This window comes from Camellia sinensis, chromosome 1 (assembly GCF_055761805.1).
Source record: "Camellia sinensis isolate YWXY chromosome 1, ASM5576180v1, whole genome shotgun sequence".
Classification (NCBI taxonomy): Eukaryota; Viridiplantae; Streptophyta; class Magnoliopsida; order Ericales; family Theaceae; genus Camellia; species Camellia sinensis.
The window spans coordinates 207,355,270-207,376,075 of NC_138961.1; the positions used below are offsets into that span (position 1 = coordinate 207,355,270).

The 20,806-nt window shown below is 40.0% G+C and overlaps 1 protein-coding gene, 1 long non-coding RNA gene and 1 pseudogene across 7 annotated transcripts; 2 read left to right on the plus strand and 1 right to left on the minus strand.

The window, feature by feature from the left end:
- Positions 1–231: 231 nt before the first annotated feature.
- LOC114277165 (PROTEIN TARGETING TO STARCH (PTST)) lies at positions 232–20,542 on the plus strand. Of its 5 annotated transcripts, none has more exons than XR_014343655.1 (9): positions 232–496; positions 1,227–1,269; positions 1,626–1,929; positions 3,052–3,141; positions 16,737–16,805; positions 18,534–18,639; positions 19,005–19,093; positions 19,254–20,066; positions 20,143–20,542. XR_014343655.1 is itself a non-coding variant. In XM_028219020.2 (9 exons), exons 2-9 carry the CDS (start codon positions 1,241–1,243, stop codon positions 20,243–20,245), a joined length of 903 nt encoding a protein of 300 aa, XP_028074821.1. In that variant the 5' UTR covers positions 232–496; positions 1,227–1,240; the 3' UTR covers positions 20,246–20,542. The 5 variants fall into 5 exon arrangements, 4 of the variants coding, with proteins under 4 accessions (XP_028074821.1, XP_082749799.1, XP_028074822.1 ...); XM_028219020.2 differs by having other exon boundaries at positions 19,954–20,066; XM_082893673.1 differs by having other exon boundaries at positions 436–496; positions 1,227–1,294; positions 19,954–20,066.
- On the minus strand, positions 3,674–16,391 carry LOC145790848 (elongation factor 1-alpha pseudogene; annotated as a pseudogene). The gene is made up of 2 exons (XR_014330108.1): positions 8,661–16,391; positions 3,674–6,424 (listed from the first exon to the last, which is right to left on the minus strand). The product of XR_014330108.1 is annotated as an elongation factor 1-alpha pseudogene (transcript).
- LOC145801884 (uncharacterized) lies at positions 6,600–7,119 on the plus strand. The gene is made up of 2 exons (XR_014343658.1): positions 6,600–6,676; positions 6,759–7,119. It is a non-coding gene; the product is annotated as an uncharacterized LOC145801884 (long non-coding RNA).
- Positions 20,543–20,806: the final 264 nt, after the last annotated feature.

Below are 20,806 nucleotides of genomic sequence, written 5' to 3' on the forward strand. Positions count from 1 at the left end.
ATATTTTCGTCATTTATTTAGAAGATACGTTGCACTTTAACCCATGTGCTTTATTTTCCATGTGCAATTTATTTTCTTTAAATTTTTTTATATGCAATTTATCTTTTTAAAATTAAAAAATGAACATATAACCTCTTATAACTAATACATATTTCATATTTACTGTTAAATTAAACTGAATATTTAAGAGAATTTTATAATTATTTCCAAATATAATAGGGTTATTGGCATACAAGACAAGTGAAATTTGTCCTAAAATTTATAAACCTGAAGGGAAAAAAATTCAGCCTTTTATTTTTTCAATTTTCAGGCGAAAAACTCCAGCCACTCGTAACTCCACGTGGCAGTGCGTCAGTCTAACACGTGCCGTTGTGCTGATTGCGCTTCTTTCCGGCCACAAATAAAACGCGATTGCCACACACACGCAAGCAAAGCGAGCGTGTGTTGGAGTGTAGTGTGTAGTGTTGTAGCTATTGGAGGCCTCTCTTCATTGCCGGTACGTTCTTCACATTCTCTCTCCAATTTCCTCTGATACTCCCTCAATTATTGTTGGTTTGACGATGATCTTGATGTTTTTGCTTTCATCACATCTTTCCTCTAATGTGTTTGATTAAATGCGTATATGAAAATGTATAAAAAATTGAGCCTTTTGTTACTTTTAAGACCATACCCATCTAGGGTTTGTTGTTGATTCGCGCATTAGATTGAAAATTCAGCACACCCTTCAATGTGATTAATCTCTATGTAAGTATTGATTTCCCTTGGGATTAATCTATTTTCTTATCCCTATTTCTCTATGCAAAGTGTGGGCTCCAATTTTTAGTTCAATTGGTTTTTATGCATTGTTTTTTAGACAAATTATATAAGGTATCTGTTTGCATTCGGAGAACCACCCACATGCTTGCTGGGGACATTTTTCATTCAGTGTAATTAGTTCGAAGGGTGGTTTTGATTCCTCTTCTTACTTGTAACATATGTAAACTCATATAAACTACCCTTAAAACTACAAAAAGTAGCTAATGTTCAATATCAGTTTATTGATTAAAATTATCAAAGATTATGCAGCTTTTGAAAACAAAATCATCAGTCATAGTATCATTATTTGTATTATCCATCAAAATGTAAATTTTTGGCTTCTCAATGTGTAATCATCAATAAAAATAAGATTCAAAGTTCTTGCAGGGAGAAGTGTGGCTTGTGATTCTAATGTGTTTCTTGTTTGGCAGTAGGAATTCTTTGCATGGAGTGTCATTTGATGGGTACTACACGGTAAATCTTATTTTCAACTTTCAAGGCAACGATTTTTACCTTACAACTTAACTTTATTTACTTTGACAGGCCATTTGTTTGTTTTCATGTATTTGATAACAGTTGCCTTATATTTTATTTATGTCATCTACCCTTAATTTGTTACTATTCGAATCTGTTTTATGCCAATAATATGTTTTTTGAAATTCAAAAGGTGAAAGTACTGTTGGTTAACACTGGATTCAATCATAGTACTAGCATCTTAACATCTTCAATTTTTTAATAATATTTGCTTGATATTGCTGTTGGTTTCAACTTATAGCTTTGCTTAAGCACTTCCCGTTATTATGCTCACTTCCTCTGTGTGATCTTGGCAGTTGTTGTCTTCACAACCGCATACAATGGTTTCCATGGCAATTGAGAACGTTAAATTTGGAGAAGGTTAACAGATTTCACTATGATGTGGCTGAATGTAGATCAAGGACAAGAACCCAAAGGTTCATCTATCCAAATTTAGCTTCTACTGGGAAAAATTATATGCATCATATTTCTTGGAGAACAATTTCCATGCCTGTTAGTCTGGATCAGGAATCTTCATCACCACAGTTAGAAGACTACTCTAGTGATGATGAGGATGCTCCCAAGACTTCTCCTCTTGAAAAACCATTGAGTAGTGATGAGGTAAGCTTAAGGTTCCCCAACTATTTGACACTGTTCTGTATTTTATTTGAAAGAAACAGAAAGTAGTTTTCCCTATTCTTATTAAATATATTATGAATGTTGGGTTTTTGTTGTCTAGTGTACATGCACTTTAACAAGGTTGTGCATCTTGTACATTGAAATACTCACAACTTTTATATTTCAAATTCAGATACTCAATAAAATGCTTAACATGGTTCCAGAGTCCTGAGAATGTTGACAAACATTGACCACTGGCTGGTTGCTGGAACCAATCAAGTGGATTCACTCATCCATGTAGATCTTGGACTGTGGTATAATATATGATCCGATATTTTGATTCTGAGCATCTGAATAATGAGAAAGCGCAGTTTGTGATGGATCTGTGGTCTAATATTAATATAACTATTTTAATCATTCAATGTCTCAAGAGCGTAACTCTTCATTGTGAGGACTGATCTATTTGGTGAATGATACATAGGTTGGGTTATAGATTTGGAGAGCTGTTGCCTGTTGGTAGAGATGAATATATACGTTCATTTGCAAAGTTTTCATACCTGTTAAGCTCGGGTTATTTCAAAATTCAAAGACCCCATGACCTCAATTTTAACTTCAACTAGAAGTATTGTCGTACATTTTTTACACTCTGAAATGTATATATTTGAATAAATCCATTGTCCTTTTTTCAGTTGCCTTGGATCTTCTTCACTACTGTTTTCTATTTTTGTGCTGTCTGTCACATTCCTCTTAATAGTCAATACTTTTTGCTTCAAACACAGAGTTTGAATCCTGCTATGTGGTAGTAGTGTAGTTTGTCTCCATAAACTGCTGTTATCTAGATGAAATAAGCCGAACAAAATAAAGTAATTTTGCACGTTGTTTCTGCTTTCTGTAAGAGTAAAAAAAGACTGTTTTGTGCAGACATTTGCATTCTCTCTATTCTTAATTAACTGCAGTTTCGTAGTCTTAGTGAAGTAATGTTGTCCTTTATTGTACATTGAAACAACTTGTTTTTTATCAGTTGTTAAATTATACTTGATTTTTTTTTCAGTACTGAATGTTCAATGTGGGCTGGCAGATGGCCTTACTCAATTCTTCAGAGCTAATAGTTAATATCTTTAACAGTTGAAGGCTTTGATTGCTGATTCCGAAAGAGAAAAACTTATCAAGAAACTGAGTGAAGCCAATCAACAAAATCGGTTCCTCAAACGACAGGTTAGTGTATATTCTTTCCTAATTACATAGTATGTAATCAACTATGAAGCACAGGTGAGGGTGCAATATGGGTACGCCACTACGTCAAATTCTTTAAAAAGTAAGGTATGGGCACGGCTGGGTTATGTCAATTTTTTTTTTTTAAAATTTATAGCTAAACATCCAACATACAAATTAAAGTTACACTATCAAAGCTAAAAAGAGAACAACTTGTCTAAAATGCTATAGTATGTATTAGGCGTACCCGGTACACGTGCTGCTGTACCGGTAGGTACTCGTACGGCACCATTTTTAGAGTACCCATGCTTCATAGGTAATTAACAAATCTATGCTTAAAATTGATGCAAACTTTTGTTCGTAATTATATTTATATTTATATTGTATTGCTGACAAATATATATTTGAAAGTTTTGGGCTGTGAATGATGGGACTTTTAATTGCACACCATGTATTGGAATACCCTAATTGATTGAGCATTCTATCATTACCTGGATGACGTCACGCAATTTATTGTAGAAAATTTAATGTATAAAGAGAAATAGAGAATTGTATTATTGATTGATTTTTTGTTGTGTTTACAATGAGTCCTATATATAGAAGATTAGAGGAGGTAGGTATGTAGTAGGTGGAGTAGTAGGTGGAGTAGGTGAAGTGGGTGGAGTAGGTGTAGTGGTAGGTTTAGGTGAAGTGGGTGGAGTAGGTGTAGTGGTAGGTTTTGGTACATTTTAACAGCCCCCCGCAAACTCAAGGGGGATAGGAATTAACCAACTTGAGTTTGGAGAGAGTAACAAAACAAGAAAATACATAAAAATAAAAGAGGATAGGAGACACTGTATGGTCGTGTCAGACCATTGGTGAAGACACTGGATGGTGGTGTCATAACGTTGTAGAGGACATTGTATGGTGGTGTCATAACGTTGTAGAGGACACTGTATGGGGGTGTCATAACGGTGTAGAGGACACTGGATGGCGGTGTCAGACCGATGTAGAAGACAGTTTATGGGGTCATGTCGGACCGTTGTAGCAGACAATGTGGTGACAGTGGTTGTGACAGTTTACAGAGTCTTGCTGGACCCTTGTAGAAACTAACCGGAATCAATGTCGGGACAGTTTACAGAGTCTTGTCGGACCCATGAAGGAGCTAACCGGAATCAATGTCGGGACAGTTTACAGAGTCTTGTCGGACCCTTAAAAAGTCGCACCCTCAAAAGGTGTGCCTAATTTTTCAAAAGGCGTGCCATCAAAAGGCGAGCCCAAGTCATAAAAAGATGTGCCGGACATGATGGCGAGGCACGTGAGTGCCTTGGCTGGCGCGCCCGTTTGTCGTCTGGCGTCAAGTGGCGTGCGATACGCGTGGCTGCCTCGGCTATTTAACCAAGGTTGATGCTGAGGCTGAGGCAGACAAAAAACTTCTGAAAATCCTCTGAAAAAAACTCTTCCTTTGCTGAGAGAGAAACTCTGTAATACTCTGTAACCAACCCGTCTCTGAAACACTCAGCAACATGGCCTCTTCTTCCCGTCCAGCTACCCAGAACATGGCCTCCTCTTCCCGTGGTCTGCTCACGCTCTTTCCAGAACTGAACGAGTCCACAAGAGAAATAACTGGTGCGGTGGCCAGTGAACCTCAACCAAACACCTCTGGTTTTGCTCCGTTGAACTTTCCGATGCGGTCGGTGGAGCAAAAAATGGCGGTGCAAACTGATATTGAGGCCAATCAGTATACTCTGAAGTCATGTGTGGAAACCATGACTGCGGTCACAAACTTGTCGCACCGGCTGCAGAGCAGGACAAATGAGGTGCAACAGTTAAACTCCCAGCTGGCTCTGCTCCAACGCATGTATAAGGATGCGCGAGCAGAGATAAGTGTGCTAAAGACAGAAAACAAGGAGCTGAAGCGGAAGGCCACCGTTATGTTCCGATTTGGAGGTACGCCATATGCTGCAGTGGAGGAGCAGGGTGGAGTGAACGTGCTCGGTGGAGTGGGTAGTATGGAGGCAGCGCCGGTAAGGGACACCCAAGAGAAAAGCAAGAAGAAGAGACCTGCAGCAGAGTAGAGAAGAAAAATCCCACTGTGGGTGCGGGTGTGTTGTGGTGGTTTGTTTGTTTGTTGGTTTTTTTTTTTTTTTTGTGTAAAATTGTGATCGGGGTTGATCCCTGAGATGAATAAAATATGATTTGGTGTGCAAAGCTATATGGTATGAAGGGAATTGGAAAAAGATTAAAAAGAATGTGAAAGAAAAATAAAGAAAAAATAATAAAAATATATTTGAAATCAAAAAATGAAAGATGGAGGAAATAAGGAAAGTGGTTTGGAGAAAATAAATAAAAATAAAAATAAAAATAATGGAGTTGGAAATCAAACGGAGGAGAGATGAAGATTTTTTTTTTTTTTTTTTTAATATAATATAATACAAAGATATATATATATATATATATATATATATATATATATATAATAAAGAAAGTGGGGAACAAGAGTGTAAAGAAAAGAAAAAGTATAGGTTGCATCGTGGGTCACATGGGTGAGTAAAAGAAAACAATAAAGAAATGAGTGGGTGCCCCCCATGTGCAAGGATAGTGCTGGCACTTCAATAGGTGGTACAGCCTGCTGAGCATCAGCTTTGACAGGAGCTGCCTTTGGACCTTTTCTCTAATAAATGCGTCAAACTGTTGCTGTTGGTGTTATCAAGAATGTGGAGAAGAGGGGGCTTGTCTGATGGCCTCTTGGGCTGTGTAATCATATCGAGGTTGGTGGACCTCTCAATCATGTTGTCACCCTCAAAACCAGAGATGGGGACAAAAGGAATTTTGTCAGGGTTGTAACCAACCTTCTTCAGATAGGAAGAGACTTCCTGCACAATTTCATCATACCTTGCTTTTGAGTACTTAGGAGTGGTAGCATCCATCTTGTTACAGCAGCAAATCATCTGCCTCACTCCAAGAGTAAAAGGAAGGAGAGCATGTTCACGGAAGAACTTGGGCTCCTTCTCAATCTCCTTGCCAGATCGACGATCAATCTCAGCAAACTTGACAGCAATGTGGGAGGTGTGGCAGTCAAGAACTGGAGCATACCCATTACCAATCTGACCCGGGTGATTCATAATAATAACCTGGGAGGTGAAATTTGCAGCTTCCTTGGCTGGATCATCCTTCGAGTTGGATGCAACAAAACCACGCTTGAGATCCTTCACTGCAACATTGTAGATGAAGACGATCGAGACGGTGGTGTATGGGAGGACAACAGTGAGAGGAGAGGCAGTGGTGGTGGACTCGAAGAAATTTCAAGGTATGTGTAGAAAATTCTAGCAGATTAGGTTGAGGTCCGGCGGGCGGCCAAGGCGAGGTTGCCGCCCGCCGGTGAAGCGAAAAATACTAAGTGCTTAACCTTGCTCTGATACCATGTAGAAAATTTAATGTATAAAGAGAAATAGAGAATTGTATTATTGATTGATTTTTTGTTGTGTTTACAATGAGTCCTATATATAGAAGATTAGAGGAGGTAGGTATGTAGTAGGTGGAGTAGTAGGTGGAGTAGGTGAAGTGGGTGGAGTAGGTGTAGTGGTAGGTTTAGGTGAAGTGGGTGGAGTAGGTGTAGTGGTAGGTTTTGGTAGGTTTAGGTGAAGTGGGTGGAGTAGGTGTAGTGGTAGGTTTTGGTACATTTTAACAGCCCCCCGCAAACTCAAGGGGGATAGGAATTAACCAACTTGAGTTTGGAGAGAGTAACAAAACAAGAAAATACATAAAAATAAAAGAGGATAGGAGACACTGTATGGTCGTGTCAGACCATTGGTGAAGACACTGGATGGTGGTGTCATAACGTTGTAGAGGACACTGTATGGTGGTGTCATAACGGTGTAGAGGACACTGGATGGCGGTGTCAGACCGATGTAGAAGACAGTTTATGGGGTCATGTCGGACCGTTGTAGCAGACAATGTGGTGACAGTGGTTGTGACAGTTTACAGAGTCTTGCTGGACCCTTGTAGAAACTAACCGGAATCAATGTCGGGACAGTTTACAGAGTCTTGTCGGACCCATGAAGGAGCTAACCGGAATCAATGTCGGGACAGTTTACAGAGTCTTGTCGGACCCTTAAAAAGTCGCACCCTCAAAAGGTGTGCCTAATTTTTCAAAAGGCGTGCCATCAAAAGGCGAGCCCAAGTCATAAAAAGATGTGCCGGACATGATGGCGAGGCACGTGAGTGCCTTGGCTGGCGCGCCCGTTTGTCGTCTGGCGTCAAGTGGCGTGCGATACGCGTGGCTGCCTCGGCTATTTAACCAAGGTTGATGCTGAGGCTGAGGCAGACAAAAAACTTCTGAAAATCCTCTGAAAAAAACTCTTCCTTTGCTGAGAGAGAAACTCTGTAATACTCTGTAACCAACCCGTCTCTGAAACACTCAGCAACATGGCCTCTTCTTCCCGTCCAGCTACCCAGAACATGGCCTCCTCTTCCCGTGGTCTGCTCACGCTCTTTCCAGAACTGAACGAGTCCACAAGAGAAATAACTGGTGCGGTGGCCAGTGAACCTCAACCAAACACCTCTGGTTTTGCTCCGTTGAACTTTCCGATGCGGTCAGTGGAGCAAAAAATGGCGGTGCAAACTGATATTGAGGCCAATCAGTATACTCTGAAGTCATGTGTGGAAACCATGACTGCGGTCACAAACTTGTCGCACCGGCTGCAGAGCAGGATAAATGAGGTGCAACAGTTAAACTCCCAGCTGGCTCTGCTCCAACGCATGTATAAGGATGCGCGAGCAGAGATAAGTGTGCTAAAGACAGAAAACAAGGAGCTGAAGCGGAAGGCCACCGTTATGTTCCGATTTGGAGGTACGCCATATGCTGCAGTGGAGGAGCAGGGTGGAGTGAACGTGCTCGGTGGAGTGGGTAGTATGGAGGCAGCGCCGGTAAGGGACACCCAAGAGAAAAGCAAGAAGAAGAGACCTGCAGCAGAGTAGAGAAGAAAAATCCCACTGTGGGTGCGGGTGTGTTGTGGTGGTTTGTTTGTTTGTTGGTTTTTTTTTTTTTTTTTTTTTGTGTAAAATTGTGATCGGGGTTGATCCCTGAGATGAATAAAATATGATTTGGTGTGCAAAGCTATATGGTATGAAGGGAATTGGAAAAAGATTAAAAAGAATGTGAAAGAAAAATAAAGAAAAAATAATAAAAATATATTTGAAATCAAAAAATGAAAGATGGAGGAAATAAGGAAAGTGGTTTGGAGAAAATAAATAAAAATAAAAATAAAAATAATGGAGTTGGAAATCAAACGGAGGAGAGATGAAGATTTTTTTTTTTTTTTTTTTTTAATATAATATAATACAAAGATATATATATATATATATATATATATATAATAAAGAAAGTGGGGAACAAGAGTGTAAAGAAAAGAAAAAGTATAGGTTGCATCGTGGGTCACATGGGTGAGTAAAAGAAAACAATAAAGAAATGAGTGGGTGCCCCCCATGTGCAAGGATAGTGCTGGCACTTCAATAGGTGGTACAGCCTGCTGAGCATCAGCTTTGACAGGAGCTGCCTTTGGACCTTTTCTCTAATAAATGCGTCAAACTGTTGCTGTTGGTGTTATCAAGAATGTGGAGAAGAGGAGGCTTGTCTGATGGCCTCTTGGGCTGTGTAATCATATCGAGGTTGGTGGACCTCTCAATCATGTTGTCACCCTCAAAACCAGAGATGGGGACAAAAGGAATTTTGTCAGGGTTGTAACCAACCTTCTTCAGATAGGAAGAGACTTCCTGCACAATTTCATCATACCTTGCTTTTGAGTACTTAGGAGTGGTAGCATCCATCTTGTTACAGCAGCAAATCATCTGCCTCACTCCAAGAGTAAAAGTGTAAAAATTTATGTATTATTGATTGTTGTGTTGATACATATTCTGTCTATTACAAATGGTTCCTTATATAGATGTAGGTGTAGTGGATGGTGTGTAGTGGATGGTGATAGTGGTGTAGTGGGTTAGGTTTAGTGGAGTAGGTGAGGTGGTAGTGGTGTAGTGGGTTAGGTTTAGTGGAGTAGGTGAGGTGGTAGTGGTGGTAGGTGATGGTAAATTCTAACAGCCCCCCGCAAACTCAAGGAGGATAGAAACTAACCAACTTGAGTTTGAAGAGAGGAACAAAACAAGAAAATACATAAAAAAAAAAGGATAGGAGACACTGTATGGTCGTGTCAGACCGTTGGTGAAGACACTGTATGGTGGTGTCATAACGTTGTAGAGGACACTGTATGGTGGTGTCATAACGTTGTAGAGGACACTGTATGGGGGTGTCATAACGTGGTAGAGGACACTGTATGGTGGTGTCAGACCGATGTAGAAGACAGTTTATGGGGTCATGTCGGACCGTTGTAGAAGACAGTTTATGGGGTCATGTCGGACCGTTGTAGCAGACAATGTTGTGACAGTTGTTGGGACAGTTTACGGAGTCTTGCTGGACCCTTGTAGAAACTAACCGGAATCAATGTCGGGACAGTTTACAGAGTCTTGTCGGACCCTTGTAGAAACTAACCGGAATCTATGTCGGGACAGTTTACAGAGTCTTGTCGGACCTGTAGAAAATTTAATGTATAAAGAGAAATAGAGAATTGTATAGATATTGATTGTATTATTGATAGATGTATTGAATGTTACAATGATTCCTATATATAGAAGAGTAGGTGGTAGTAGGTGGTAGATGGAGTAGGTGAAGTGGAGGTAGTAGTGGTGTAGTGGGTTAGGTTTAGTGGAGTAGGTGAAGTGGAGGTGATAGTGGTGTAGTGGGTTAGGTTTAGTGGAGTAGGTGAGGTGGTAGTGGTGTAGTGGGTGGATTTTAACAGCCCCCCGCAAACTCAAGGGGGATAGGAACTAACCAACTTGAGTTTGGAGAGAGTAACAAAACAACAAAATACATAAAAATAAAAGAGGATAGGAGACACTGTATGGTCGTGTCAGGCCATTGGTGAAGACACTGGATGGTGGTGTCATAACGTTGTAGAGGACACTGTATGGGGGTGTCATAACGGTGTAGAGGACACTGGATGGCGGTGTCAGACCGATGTAGAAGACAGTTTATGGGGTCATGTCGGACCGTTGTAGCAGACAATGTTGTGACAGTTGTTGTGACAGTTTACGGAGTCTTGCTGGACCCTTGTAGAAACTAACCGGAATCAATGTCGGGACAGTTTATAGAGTCTTGTCGGACCCATAAAGGAGCTAACCGGAATCAATGTCGGGACAGTTTACAGAGTCTTGTCGGACCCATGAAGGAGCTAACCGGAATCAATGTCGGGACAGTTTACAGAGTCTTGTCGGACCCATGAAGGAGCTAACCGGAATCAATGTCGGGACAGTTTACAGAGTCTTGTCGGACCCATGTAGAAGACAGTTTATGGGGTCATGTCGGACCGCTGTAGAAGACTGTTTACGGGGTCATGTCGGACCGATGTAGAAGACACTGTATGAGTGTGTATATAGGCTGCCCAAAAGATATACATGTAGATATATATATCGAGCCCGCAAAAGTCGCGCCCTCAAAAGGCGCGCCCACTTTATCAAAAGATGTGCCCGACAGAAATCATCGAGCGGCGAGCCATCAAAAGGCGCGCCAGACACGCGGCGATGCACGTGACCGACAGAACGCGTGTCGGCCTCTTCGTCAGGGTCTTTATAAACCGAAGCGGAGGCTGAGGCTTGGAAGCATAACAAACCAGTTGAAACCTCTGCATTCTCAGAGAGCTTGTCTCGAAGAGCTGCAAATCTTGAAACACTCTGTAACCAACCCTGTCTGACAGTACCAATCGGTAATCGCTGCTTCTCTGAAACACTTAGCAACCCAAAAACATGGCCTCTTCTTCCCGTCCAGCTACCCAGAACATGGCCTCTTCTTCCCGTGGTCTGCTTACTCTCTTTCCCGACCTCAACGAGTCCACAAGAGAGATAACCGGTGCGGTTGCCTTTGAACCTCAACCAAACGCCCCTGAGTTTGCTCCGTTGACCTTTCCTATGCGGTCTGTGGAGCAAAGAATGGCAGCGCAATCAGATATTGAGGCGAATCAGTATACTTTGAAGTCATGTGTGGAAACCATGACTGCGGTCACAAACTTGTCGCACCGGCTGCAGAGTAAGACAAATGAGGTGCAGCAGTTAAACGCCCAACTGGTTCTGCTCCAACGCATGTATAAGGATGCGCGAGCAGAGCTAAGTGTGCTAAAGGCGGAAAATAAGGAACTGAAGCGGAAGGCCACCGTTATGTTCCGATTTGGAGGTCCGCCATATGCTGCAGTGGAGGAGCAGGGAGTAGTGATCGTGCCCAGTGGAGTGGGTGCGGGAAACACAGAGGCAGCACCGGCAAGGGCCGCCCAGGACGGAGGCAAGAAAAAGCGACCCGCAGCAGAGTAAAGAAGCAAAATCCCGCCTGTGGATGTGGTTGTTTTGTGTGTGTGTTTTTTTTTTTTTTTTTTTTTTTTTGTTTTTGTTTTTTTTTTTGGTGTAAAATGCTGATCGGGGTTGATCCCCGGCATGAAGAAATGACAAGTTTGTAAAATGTTTTTTTTTTTTTTTTTTTTTTTTTTGGGAGTGTTGTGTTGAAAAAATAAAAATAAAATGAAAGAAAACAAGGGAGAAAGAAAAATAGATAAAAAAATATGTATAGATGGATTATATGAAAAATATCAGGGTGATTGTTTCAAAAATAAAGTGGGGGTATGTAAAAAGGAGGAAAAGTGATTTGGAAAAAATAAATAAAAAATAAGTGATTTTAAAATCAAATGGAGGAGAGTTTGAGTAATAGAATATAATAAAAAGAGATATATATATATATATATATATATATAAAGTAAAGAAGGTGGGGAACAACATGATAAGGGTGTATTTTAAAATGATAAATAAAAGAAAGTTGAAGACAACATGATACCGGTGTGTATGGATGTGATAATGAGAGTGAAACAAACTTGGTGAGTGTGATTAAATAAATAAAAGAAGAATGGGTGTGCTTTCCTTAGTGCTCCTCTCTCTGCCTTCAAAGTCGAGATTGGTCTCTCCAAACGAAGGCTCAACATTCAAATCATTGTAGTCCTCTGAAAAGGTTCTAACCATGTGCCACAAAATTGGCCCCACCATTATTTGCCTGATAGATAGATGGCTGGAAGCCCTTGACAACACCAGCACCACATATGGACAAATGCATACACACACAATCACAGCGCTGGCACCACCGATGAGTATGGTGGATAGCCTCCTGTGGGCCATCTCTAACACCTCATCATCTCTATAACCAGATACTGATATTAAACAGAATGTTAATATAAATATCAGCAGCCCATAATCGTATCTTGCTTTCATTCTTGGAAAAAATCTTATGAATGTCACTACTGCAGCTAGTATGAAGACGAAAAGCTCAAGTAGTATGGGCTCACATATTTCTCCAGAAAAACTAGCAATTCGATGAGCTCCAACGCCAAGAGTACCAGCAAGCAGTGTTGCAAAACCCCTATTTACACCCCTTCCAAGTGTTGCACCCACAGAGAAGTCAAAGACAACAACAATAGTAAGAACAGCCCACATTGCAGAGACACCAAAACCATCATAGAGAGGGTCACAGTAGTAGAACTAAAAGGTTGAGAAGGTGGTGTAGAGAGAAACCGAAGAGAGAGTTGCCGAGAGAGAGAGGTTGGCCTCTTCATCTCAGAGAGAGATGAGAATGGTTGATCTTTGTATGTAGAGAAGTCGCCTCTGGTGGCGGCGAACTGGAAGCTATATGTATTGTTAGAGATGACAGCGGAATAGGTTGAGGTCCGGCGGGCGGCTAAGGTGAGGTTGCCGCCCGCCGGGGAAGCGAAAATACTAGGTTCTAAACCTGCTCTGATACCATGTAGAAAATTTAATGTATAAAGAGAAATAGAGAATTGTATAGATATTGATTGTATTATTGATAGATGTATTGAATGTTACAATGATTCCTATATATAGAAGAGTAGGTGGTAGTAGGTGGTAGATGGAGTAGGTGAAGTGGAGGTAGTAGTGGTGTAGTGGGTTAGGTTTAGTGGAGTAGGTGAAGTGGAGGTGATAGTGGTGTAGTGGGTTAGGTTTAGTGGAGTAGGTGAGGTGGTAGTGGTGTAGTGGGTGGATTTTAACAGGACCCATAAAGGAGCTAACCGGAATCAATGTCGGGACAGTTTATAGGGTCTTGTCGGACCGTTGGAGATGCTAACCGGAATCAAATGTCGGGACAGTTTATGGGGTCATGTCGGACCGTTGTAGAAGGCTAACCGAAATCAATGTCGGGACAGTTTATAGGGTCTTGTCGGACCGTTGTAAAAGTTGCACCCTCAAAAGGCGTGCCCAATTTTATCAAAAGGCGTGCCATCAAAAGGCGTGCCCAATTCATCAAAGGTGTGCCGGACATGATGGCGAGGCACGTGGGCGCCTTGGCTTGCGCGCCCGTTTGTCGTCTGTCGGCAAGTGGCGCGCGATGCGTGGATCGGCCCTGGCTATTTAACCAAGGTTGAGGCAGAGGCTGTGCAAACCAGTTTGAAACCTCTGAATTTTGGCAGTCTGAAACACTCTGTAAACCCTGCTCTGAAACACTTAGCAACCCAAAACATGGCCTCTTCTTCCCGTCCAGCTACCCAGAACCTGCTCACGCTCTTTCCAGAACTGAACGAGCCCACAAGAGAAATAACTGGTGCGGTGGCCAGTGAACCTCAACTAAACACCTCTGGTTTTGCTCCATTGAATTTTCCGATGCGGTCGGTGGAGCAAAAAATGGCGGTGCAAACTGATATTGAGGCCAATCAGTATACGCTGAAGTCATGTGTGGAAACCATGACTGCAGTTACAAACTTGTCGAACCGGCTGCAGAGTAGGACAAATGAGGTGCAGCATTTAAACGCCCAACTGGCTCTGCTCCAACGCATGTATAAGGATGCGCGAGCAGAGATAAGTGTGCTGAAGGCGGAAAATAAGGAGCTGAAGCGGAAGGCCACCGTGATGTTCCGATTTGGAGGGCCGCCATATGCTGCAGTGGAGGAGCAGGCAGGAGGCAACTTGCTGGGTGGCCGAGGAAGCACGGAGGCAGCACCGTCAAGGACCGCCCAGGACGGAGGCAAGAAGAAAAGACCGGCGGAATAGGCGAAGAAGTGAGGTCGGTTGGTGGCCGGCTGCAGAAAAGAAAACAAAGCTGTTGTGGTTGTGATGTTTTGTGTATTTTTTTTTTTTTTTTTTTTTTTTTTTTTTTTTGTGTAAAATGTGGATCGAGGTTGATCCCGATATGAATAAAATGAGTGTATTGTGCTTTGTTGTTTTATGGTATTTTATTTTATTTATTTATTTATTTATTTTTGTTTGGGGAAGTGAAAACCGTGTGAATGGTTCACATGGGGCTGTCTCCCTTGTGTGATAAAATAATAAAAAAAAAGGTGGGTGTGTGACATATAGGCCTCTGTGGGAGTTCTGTGGAAGAATTATTTTATTGGAGAAGGGAAGGAATTAAAAATTAAAAGAAATAGATAAAAGAAAATCACGTGGGTGCAAGTGTGAAAGCTGGTTTGGTGAGGAAAGGAAAAGGAAGTGGAGTGTCAGATCCACTCACACTTGTTTTTGTGTTTTTTGCTTTTAAACAAACATGGCTCTCATAGAGAGAGAGAAATCGGTCAAGTGAGATTTGAGATTCACCAACTTGATCAAAGAATGTGAAGAGCGCATTGCAGGGAAAATGGTGAGGTACCCAGTCAATCGCTGGATCAAACTTCAACTAGTGCTACAGCCGGTGAAGCCGGGTGTTGGCGGAGATGTGATTGTGTCGGAGGCGTCGCTGGCGGCCTCCGCCTCTGTTGGTGGTTCTTTTGGCGGTGGCCGTGGAGTTCCGGCGACGGCATTGTTGGTTGTTCAGACCGAGAGAGAGAGAGAGCAGCCTGTGGGTTGGAAATAATGGAGGTAGCATGCTTTCCTTGTCATGGAACATTTTTGCAGAGAGGTGCCTGTTGAGGAACTCAACTCCATTCCCAATTGACTTTGAAAGAGTTGGGCGAGGAAACAATGCGGTGAATGGTTCAAAATCCAACTCAAGAACAAAGTTGCCATTGCGAGGTCCTTCAACAAGTTCTTCTTTGAAATGAAGATACTCCGGGACGCTCAACTCCTCAACAACAAGGGCATTAATATTCACTCGGATGTATTCCCAGACACCGGGCCTCAACCGAATAGCAAGAGCAACCCATGGAGGCAAAACTATTGCTTCCTGGGCAGATTTCAGAACCTCTCCGAAGGGTCCATCATGCAGTTTTTGTTGGGCATTGAGAAATTCAAGGAGTGGGTGAGGCTGAAGGTGATGATTGAAACTGGCAAGGTGGATCTGAACAGGGCTTGTGCCTTCACTGTGATGGAAGTCATGCAGAAAGAGTTGGAAGATGAGAGGTCCGGCGGGCGGCCAAGGCGAGGCTGCCGCCCGCCGGTGAAGCGAAAATACCAGGTTCTTAACCTTGCTCTGATACCATGTAAAAATTTATGTATTATTGATTGTTGTGTTGATACATATTCTGTCTATTACAAATGGTTCCTTATATAGATGTAGGTGTAGTGGATGGTGTGTAGTGGATGGTGATAGTGGCGTAGTGGGTTAGGTTTAGTGGAGTAGGTGAGGTGGTAGTGGTGTAGTGGGTTAGGTTTAGTGGAGTAGGTGAGGTGGTAGTGGTGGTAGGTGATGGTAAATTCTAACAAAAAGGAAGGAGAGCATGTTCACGGAAGAACTTGGGCTCCTTCTCAATCTCCTTGCCAGATCGACGATCAATCTCAGCAAACTTGACAGCAATGTGGGAGGTGTGGCAGTCAAGAACTGGAGCATACCCATTACCAATCTGACCCGGGTGATTCATAATAATAACCTGGGAGGTGAAATTTGCAGCTTCCTTGGCTGGATCATCCTTCGAGTTGGATGCAACAAAACCACGCTTGAGATCCTTCACTGCAACATTGTAGATGAAGACGATCGAGACGGTGGTGTATGGGAGGACAACAGTGAGAGGAGAGGCAGTGGTGGTGGACTCGAAGAAATTTCAAGGTATGTGTAGAAAATTCTAGCAGATTAGGTTGAGGTCCGGCGGGCGGCCAAGGCGAGGTTGCCGTCCGCCGGTGAAGCGAAAAATACTAAGTGCTTAACCTTGCTCTGATACCATGTAGAAAATTTAATGTATAAAGAGAAATAGAGAATTGTATTATTGATTGATTTTTTGTTGTGTTTACAATGAGTCTTATATATAGAAGATTAGAGGAGGTAGGTATGTAGTAGGTGGAGTAGTAGGTGAAGTGGGTGGAGTAGGTGTAGTGGTAGGTTTAGGTGAAGTGGGTGGAGTAGGTGTAGTGGTAGGTTTTGGTAGGTTTAGGTGAAGTGGGTGGAGTAGGTGTAGTGGTAGGTTTTGGTACATTTTAACATTTATCTTGCATGGAATTTTTATGAAGAATCGTGTACGTGTAAAGTTTGCTTTGATTTCTGTTTTCTGAAGGAGCAATCTGATTTGGCAAAATTAAAAGTACAGATTGTACTGCATAGTTTGTTTGATTTTCTAGAAAACTTTTCTGATTGACATCCTTTATTTCTTTGTTATCCATAGTTGCACGAAAAGGAGGGTGCATTGGTTAATTTCAAAAGTGAACTTGCTGTTATGGAACAGGAGATTCAGGTCTGTATCTTTTGCCAAGCTCTTCTCTCTTGTTCAATAAACAATACAGGGAGTCACTTTTTCTGATCGTTTTCTTCAAGACGGTCTGCTGAGAAGTTTCAATTTGATATGATCCCTTGCATGAGTATTATTTTAGTAATATATAACAAAGTTCAAATTCCTTGTGACTAGTTTCATTGTTCATCCAATAAAATCATCATATGCAGTTTATAGTTTGGGTTTTTCAGACTAATCAATCAGTTTCCCATAACAACTAGAAAGCACCACAAAAGCATCCTCTTAGGTGGTGTTTGTTTTGAGGGATTGAGCCATGGGATTAGACTAATAGTCCATCCGGATTAATAGTCCGTTGCTTGGTTCAATATTTTTGCACTGGCCTATTAGTCCCAAATTTGTTGGACTATTGTGTCCCATGGGAAGGGGGATGGGACACAAATGGGGGGATAAGGGAATATGAGATTAGGTGGTGAAATGACTATTTTGACCCTTTACTATTTAATTATTTATTATATTTAGTAAAATTCAATAAAATTTAAATGTCTCAATCTAAAAATAAAATAATTTTATTTAATTTTTATTGATGTTTTATTTATTTAATTTTTTATAGATATTTTATTGATGTTTTATTTTAAAGTTTTGTTTATATTTTATTTAATTTCATTATTTAAATTTTAATAGATGTTTTATTTAATTTCATTGTTTAATTATTATTATTTTTTAAAATAAATTTATTTAAAATTTTAATTAAAAAAATAACGTATATTTTTATTAATATTTTATTTATTTAATTTTTAAAAAATAAATTTATTTAATTTAGCTAAAAATAATTAAAATATTAAAGATATGTTTAATATTGCTATTACTTAATAAATAATTGAAAAAGGTGAAATAGTCATTTGAGCATTTATTCTTCTCCATAATATCCCAAATAAACATAGGATTTATATCTTATCCAACCAAATAATCCTTTCTTGACATTTAATTCCATGACTAAACAAACATGGGATACAAATCCAATCTAACCAAATAGTCCGGGAACAATGTATCTCAAAACTAACAGTCTGGTGGATTTCAATCCCCCCTATCCAGTCCGTCCAAACAAACACACCTTTAGTGATTAGGCAACTTTACAAAAAGTTGGTTTCAACTTGTTTCTTAATTTTAAAGACTAAGTGATGTAGGACCACTTTAGAAACTTGGGTTAGTGTTGCCTTCAAAAGGGAATTGTGGTGGGTTTTGGTTAAGAAAAGCTTCTAGGGTTAGGATTTTACGAGTAGAAAGTTTCTAGGGTTTATAGATGTAAAAGGTTAGTTTGGCCTTGATTTTCAAAATTTGTGGTTTGCAGAATTATTTGAGAACTTGGGCTTTTAAAGGTCTAGACAGCAACAAAACCGTGGATATTTGGGTTTAAATCAAAAGTCAAAGATAGGGGAAGAGATCAGGGTTTATTAGATCTTATGCATGGGTTTGGAATATGTGAAAGCGAAAAGTTGAAGCTTCTGTTTTGTGTCCTAAGAAAGCAGACTATGCTATATATTTGGGAGGGGTAGAAACTAAAGCAATTTAAAACCCTGGAAACTTTACAGTTAATTTAGTGTAGTCACTATCATGAACAATATATAGGAATAATATCATTTAACCTTTTACAAAAAAAAAAAAATTGGTGTCTGACCTTCTAGTTTTTATTTCACTTGTTTACCTTACAAATTTAATTACTTTCATGGGCAGGCTTTGGTTGCAATGGCAGATGAAATTGCAAAATATGGCATTCCAGAACGTTCAAGAAAGATTAATGGGAAATACATTCAGTCTCACCTTCTGTCTCGGTTAGAAGGTACAATTATTTTGCCCGATTTCTTTGGATTACTCTCTTCCATATGGTCAACTTGAGGTCCAAGGCCTTCTTTCTAGGCTGAGAGGAACAATTAAAGTAATTTGCAGGATCTTTAAAGTCACATAGCAATCTCATTTCCCTTCCTTCTGGTGGATAGAATATGGTCTTGTATTTCCTTCAGAATTGTGTGCACAATACATGAAGCATCAAGGGTCTTATTAGGTTCCTATCCTGAGCCAAAGTACTATGTCTTTAATATAAGACAGAAATTTCATAGAAAAATTTGAGGAAAGTTTGGTGGTCGTGAAATTGCTAGATGATAAGGCTGTTCTGTTTCTTATTACTATGTGTTTGCTTCTGTGAAGCTGTGCATGAAAAAGTGAAGGAACAGATAAAGGATGTGGATGCCGCAGAATCCAAGGAGGTGTCCTTGTTCTGGTGTGGCATGGCTGAGGTAAGCTAATGAGGAGAAACATTTATATGCCCTTCTTCATTTGCGTCAGTTTTCTCTTATACTTGTGTAGATTACCGTTTGGCATTTTAATGATTATGTCCTTCGCAATGAGATTACTGCAATACAATGGTCACCAATGAAACAAATTGTTGATATTCAGGGAGCATCTCCAAGAGCTTGTCAAAGTCCAGTATCCTGAAGTTCAACTTGAAACTCGGTTAAGATCTTGTTAATCGACCTATTTTTAGTTGGTTTGATCTAAAACTAAACAATGCATAACTAGATTGATTTACCAATAAATCTTGTCAGTCAATTTTCATGAAAATGACTGACATCAAAATATAAATAAATAAATAAAATAAAAAAAGTCACCTTTTCACCTGCTTTGCTTGTTCTCTTGGTATTCCACTTTATGTCTATTTGACAGAATAATTTATTTTCTTTGTGATATGAAATGATTTAACTTTTTCCTTGAAATGGTTTACATTTTTGTATGCTTTTTATTTTTTTCTTCTTTTTTTATTTATTTATTTTTGTTGTAAATTTCATACTAGCTCAGTTGGCGTTTGTTTGCTCTTTGAAACTCATTTTTGAACATGTTTCTGGAATTATGTGAATGGCAAGGTACAAATAGTTGTTTTGCGGCTGCATTGACATGGAAAAAAGGAGATTAGCCTGATTCTCATATAAATTTTACTGAAATAACTGCAATGTCTCTGCCATAAAGAATTCATTAGGATCGTATTTTCCAGTTGATGTCCAAATATCCTTGAGGCATACCTTAAGATCCTTTCTTTCTTTCTTTTTTCCTTTAAATTTTTTATATCCTCTTATATTTTTTTCATGTATTTTTGTATAAGAGCGTACAAGTAATGGGCACCTTTGATGGCTGGAGTCAAGGAGAAGACCTTTCACCGGAGTACAATGGTTATTTCACGAAGTTTTCCACGACATTGTTGCTCAGACCTGGAAGGTATGAAATCAAATTTCGCTCAAATTTCCGTTCTTTTTTTTGCTTCTCCTTTAACCAGCAATTTTTCGTTGTGAAGATATGAAATCAAATTCTTGGTGGATGGAGAGTGGCAGCTATCTCCAGAATTCCCGATAGTGGGAGAGGGACTAATGAAAAACAACTTGCTGATTGTGGAATAGCTCAATATTTGCTGATCTAATAATGTGTGAAGTTAAGAGAAATTGCCTAAAATATAATGTTTCTTCAGGCTTATCTAATGTTGTAGCTGATGTAGCAGTGAAGTAACTCTCAGTTTGAAGGTCAGTCTGTCAAAACTATAGAAATTAGTTTCTAATGTGTGCTGGATAAGATTTAATGTAGTTAAAGAAGTTGACAGCCAGCCAAGTGAGATTGGGCGGAATTAAAAAAAAGGTTATGTATTAAAATTAATTACAACTTGGACAAATTAACCTGATCAACTTGATTATTTTACTGAACTCTCTTTTTAATAATCATGGTGGACTATCAAGGACCTACTAGGTAGGGATCTAAGAAAAATTAAAAAAATTGACCAAATCAATTGAATCAAGCTGAATCAGTTATATGTCGTTGGTTTTTTAATGAGAATTGGTTTGTTCGGTTTTTTAATTTGATTTTTTTTAATTTTTAATTCGGTATCGGTATGAGTACCTCATGCACTAAATTAAAGCGAAATCAATCACTTCAACATATATTATATTTATAATATATATATATATATA

Bases quoted from the DNA above. Each gene is read 5' to 3' on its own strand.
- LOC114277165 (XM_028219020.2), top strand. From the start codon at position 1,241: ATGGAGTGTCATTTGATGGGTACTACACG. The intron at 1,270-1,625 runs GTAAATCTTATT...TGATCTTGGCAG, and splicing joins CATTTGATGGGTACTACACG to TTGTTGTCTTCACAACCGCA. The intron at 19,094-19,953 runs GTAAGCTAATGA...TTTTTGTATAAG, and splicing joins TCTGGTGTGGCATGGCTGAG to AGCGTACAAGTAATGGGCAC.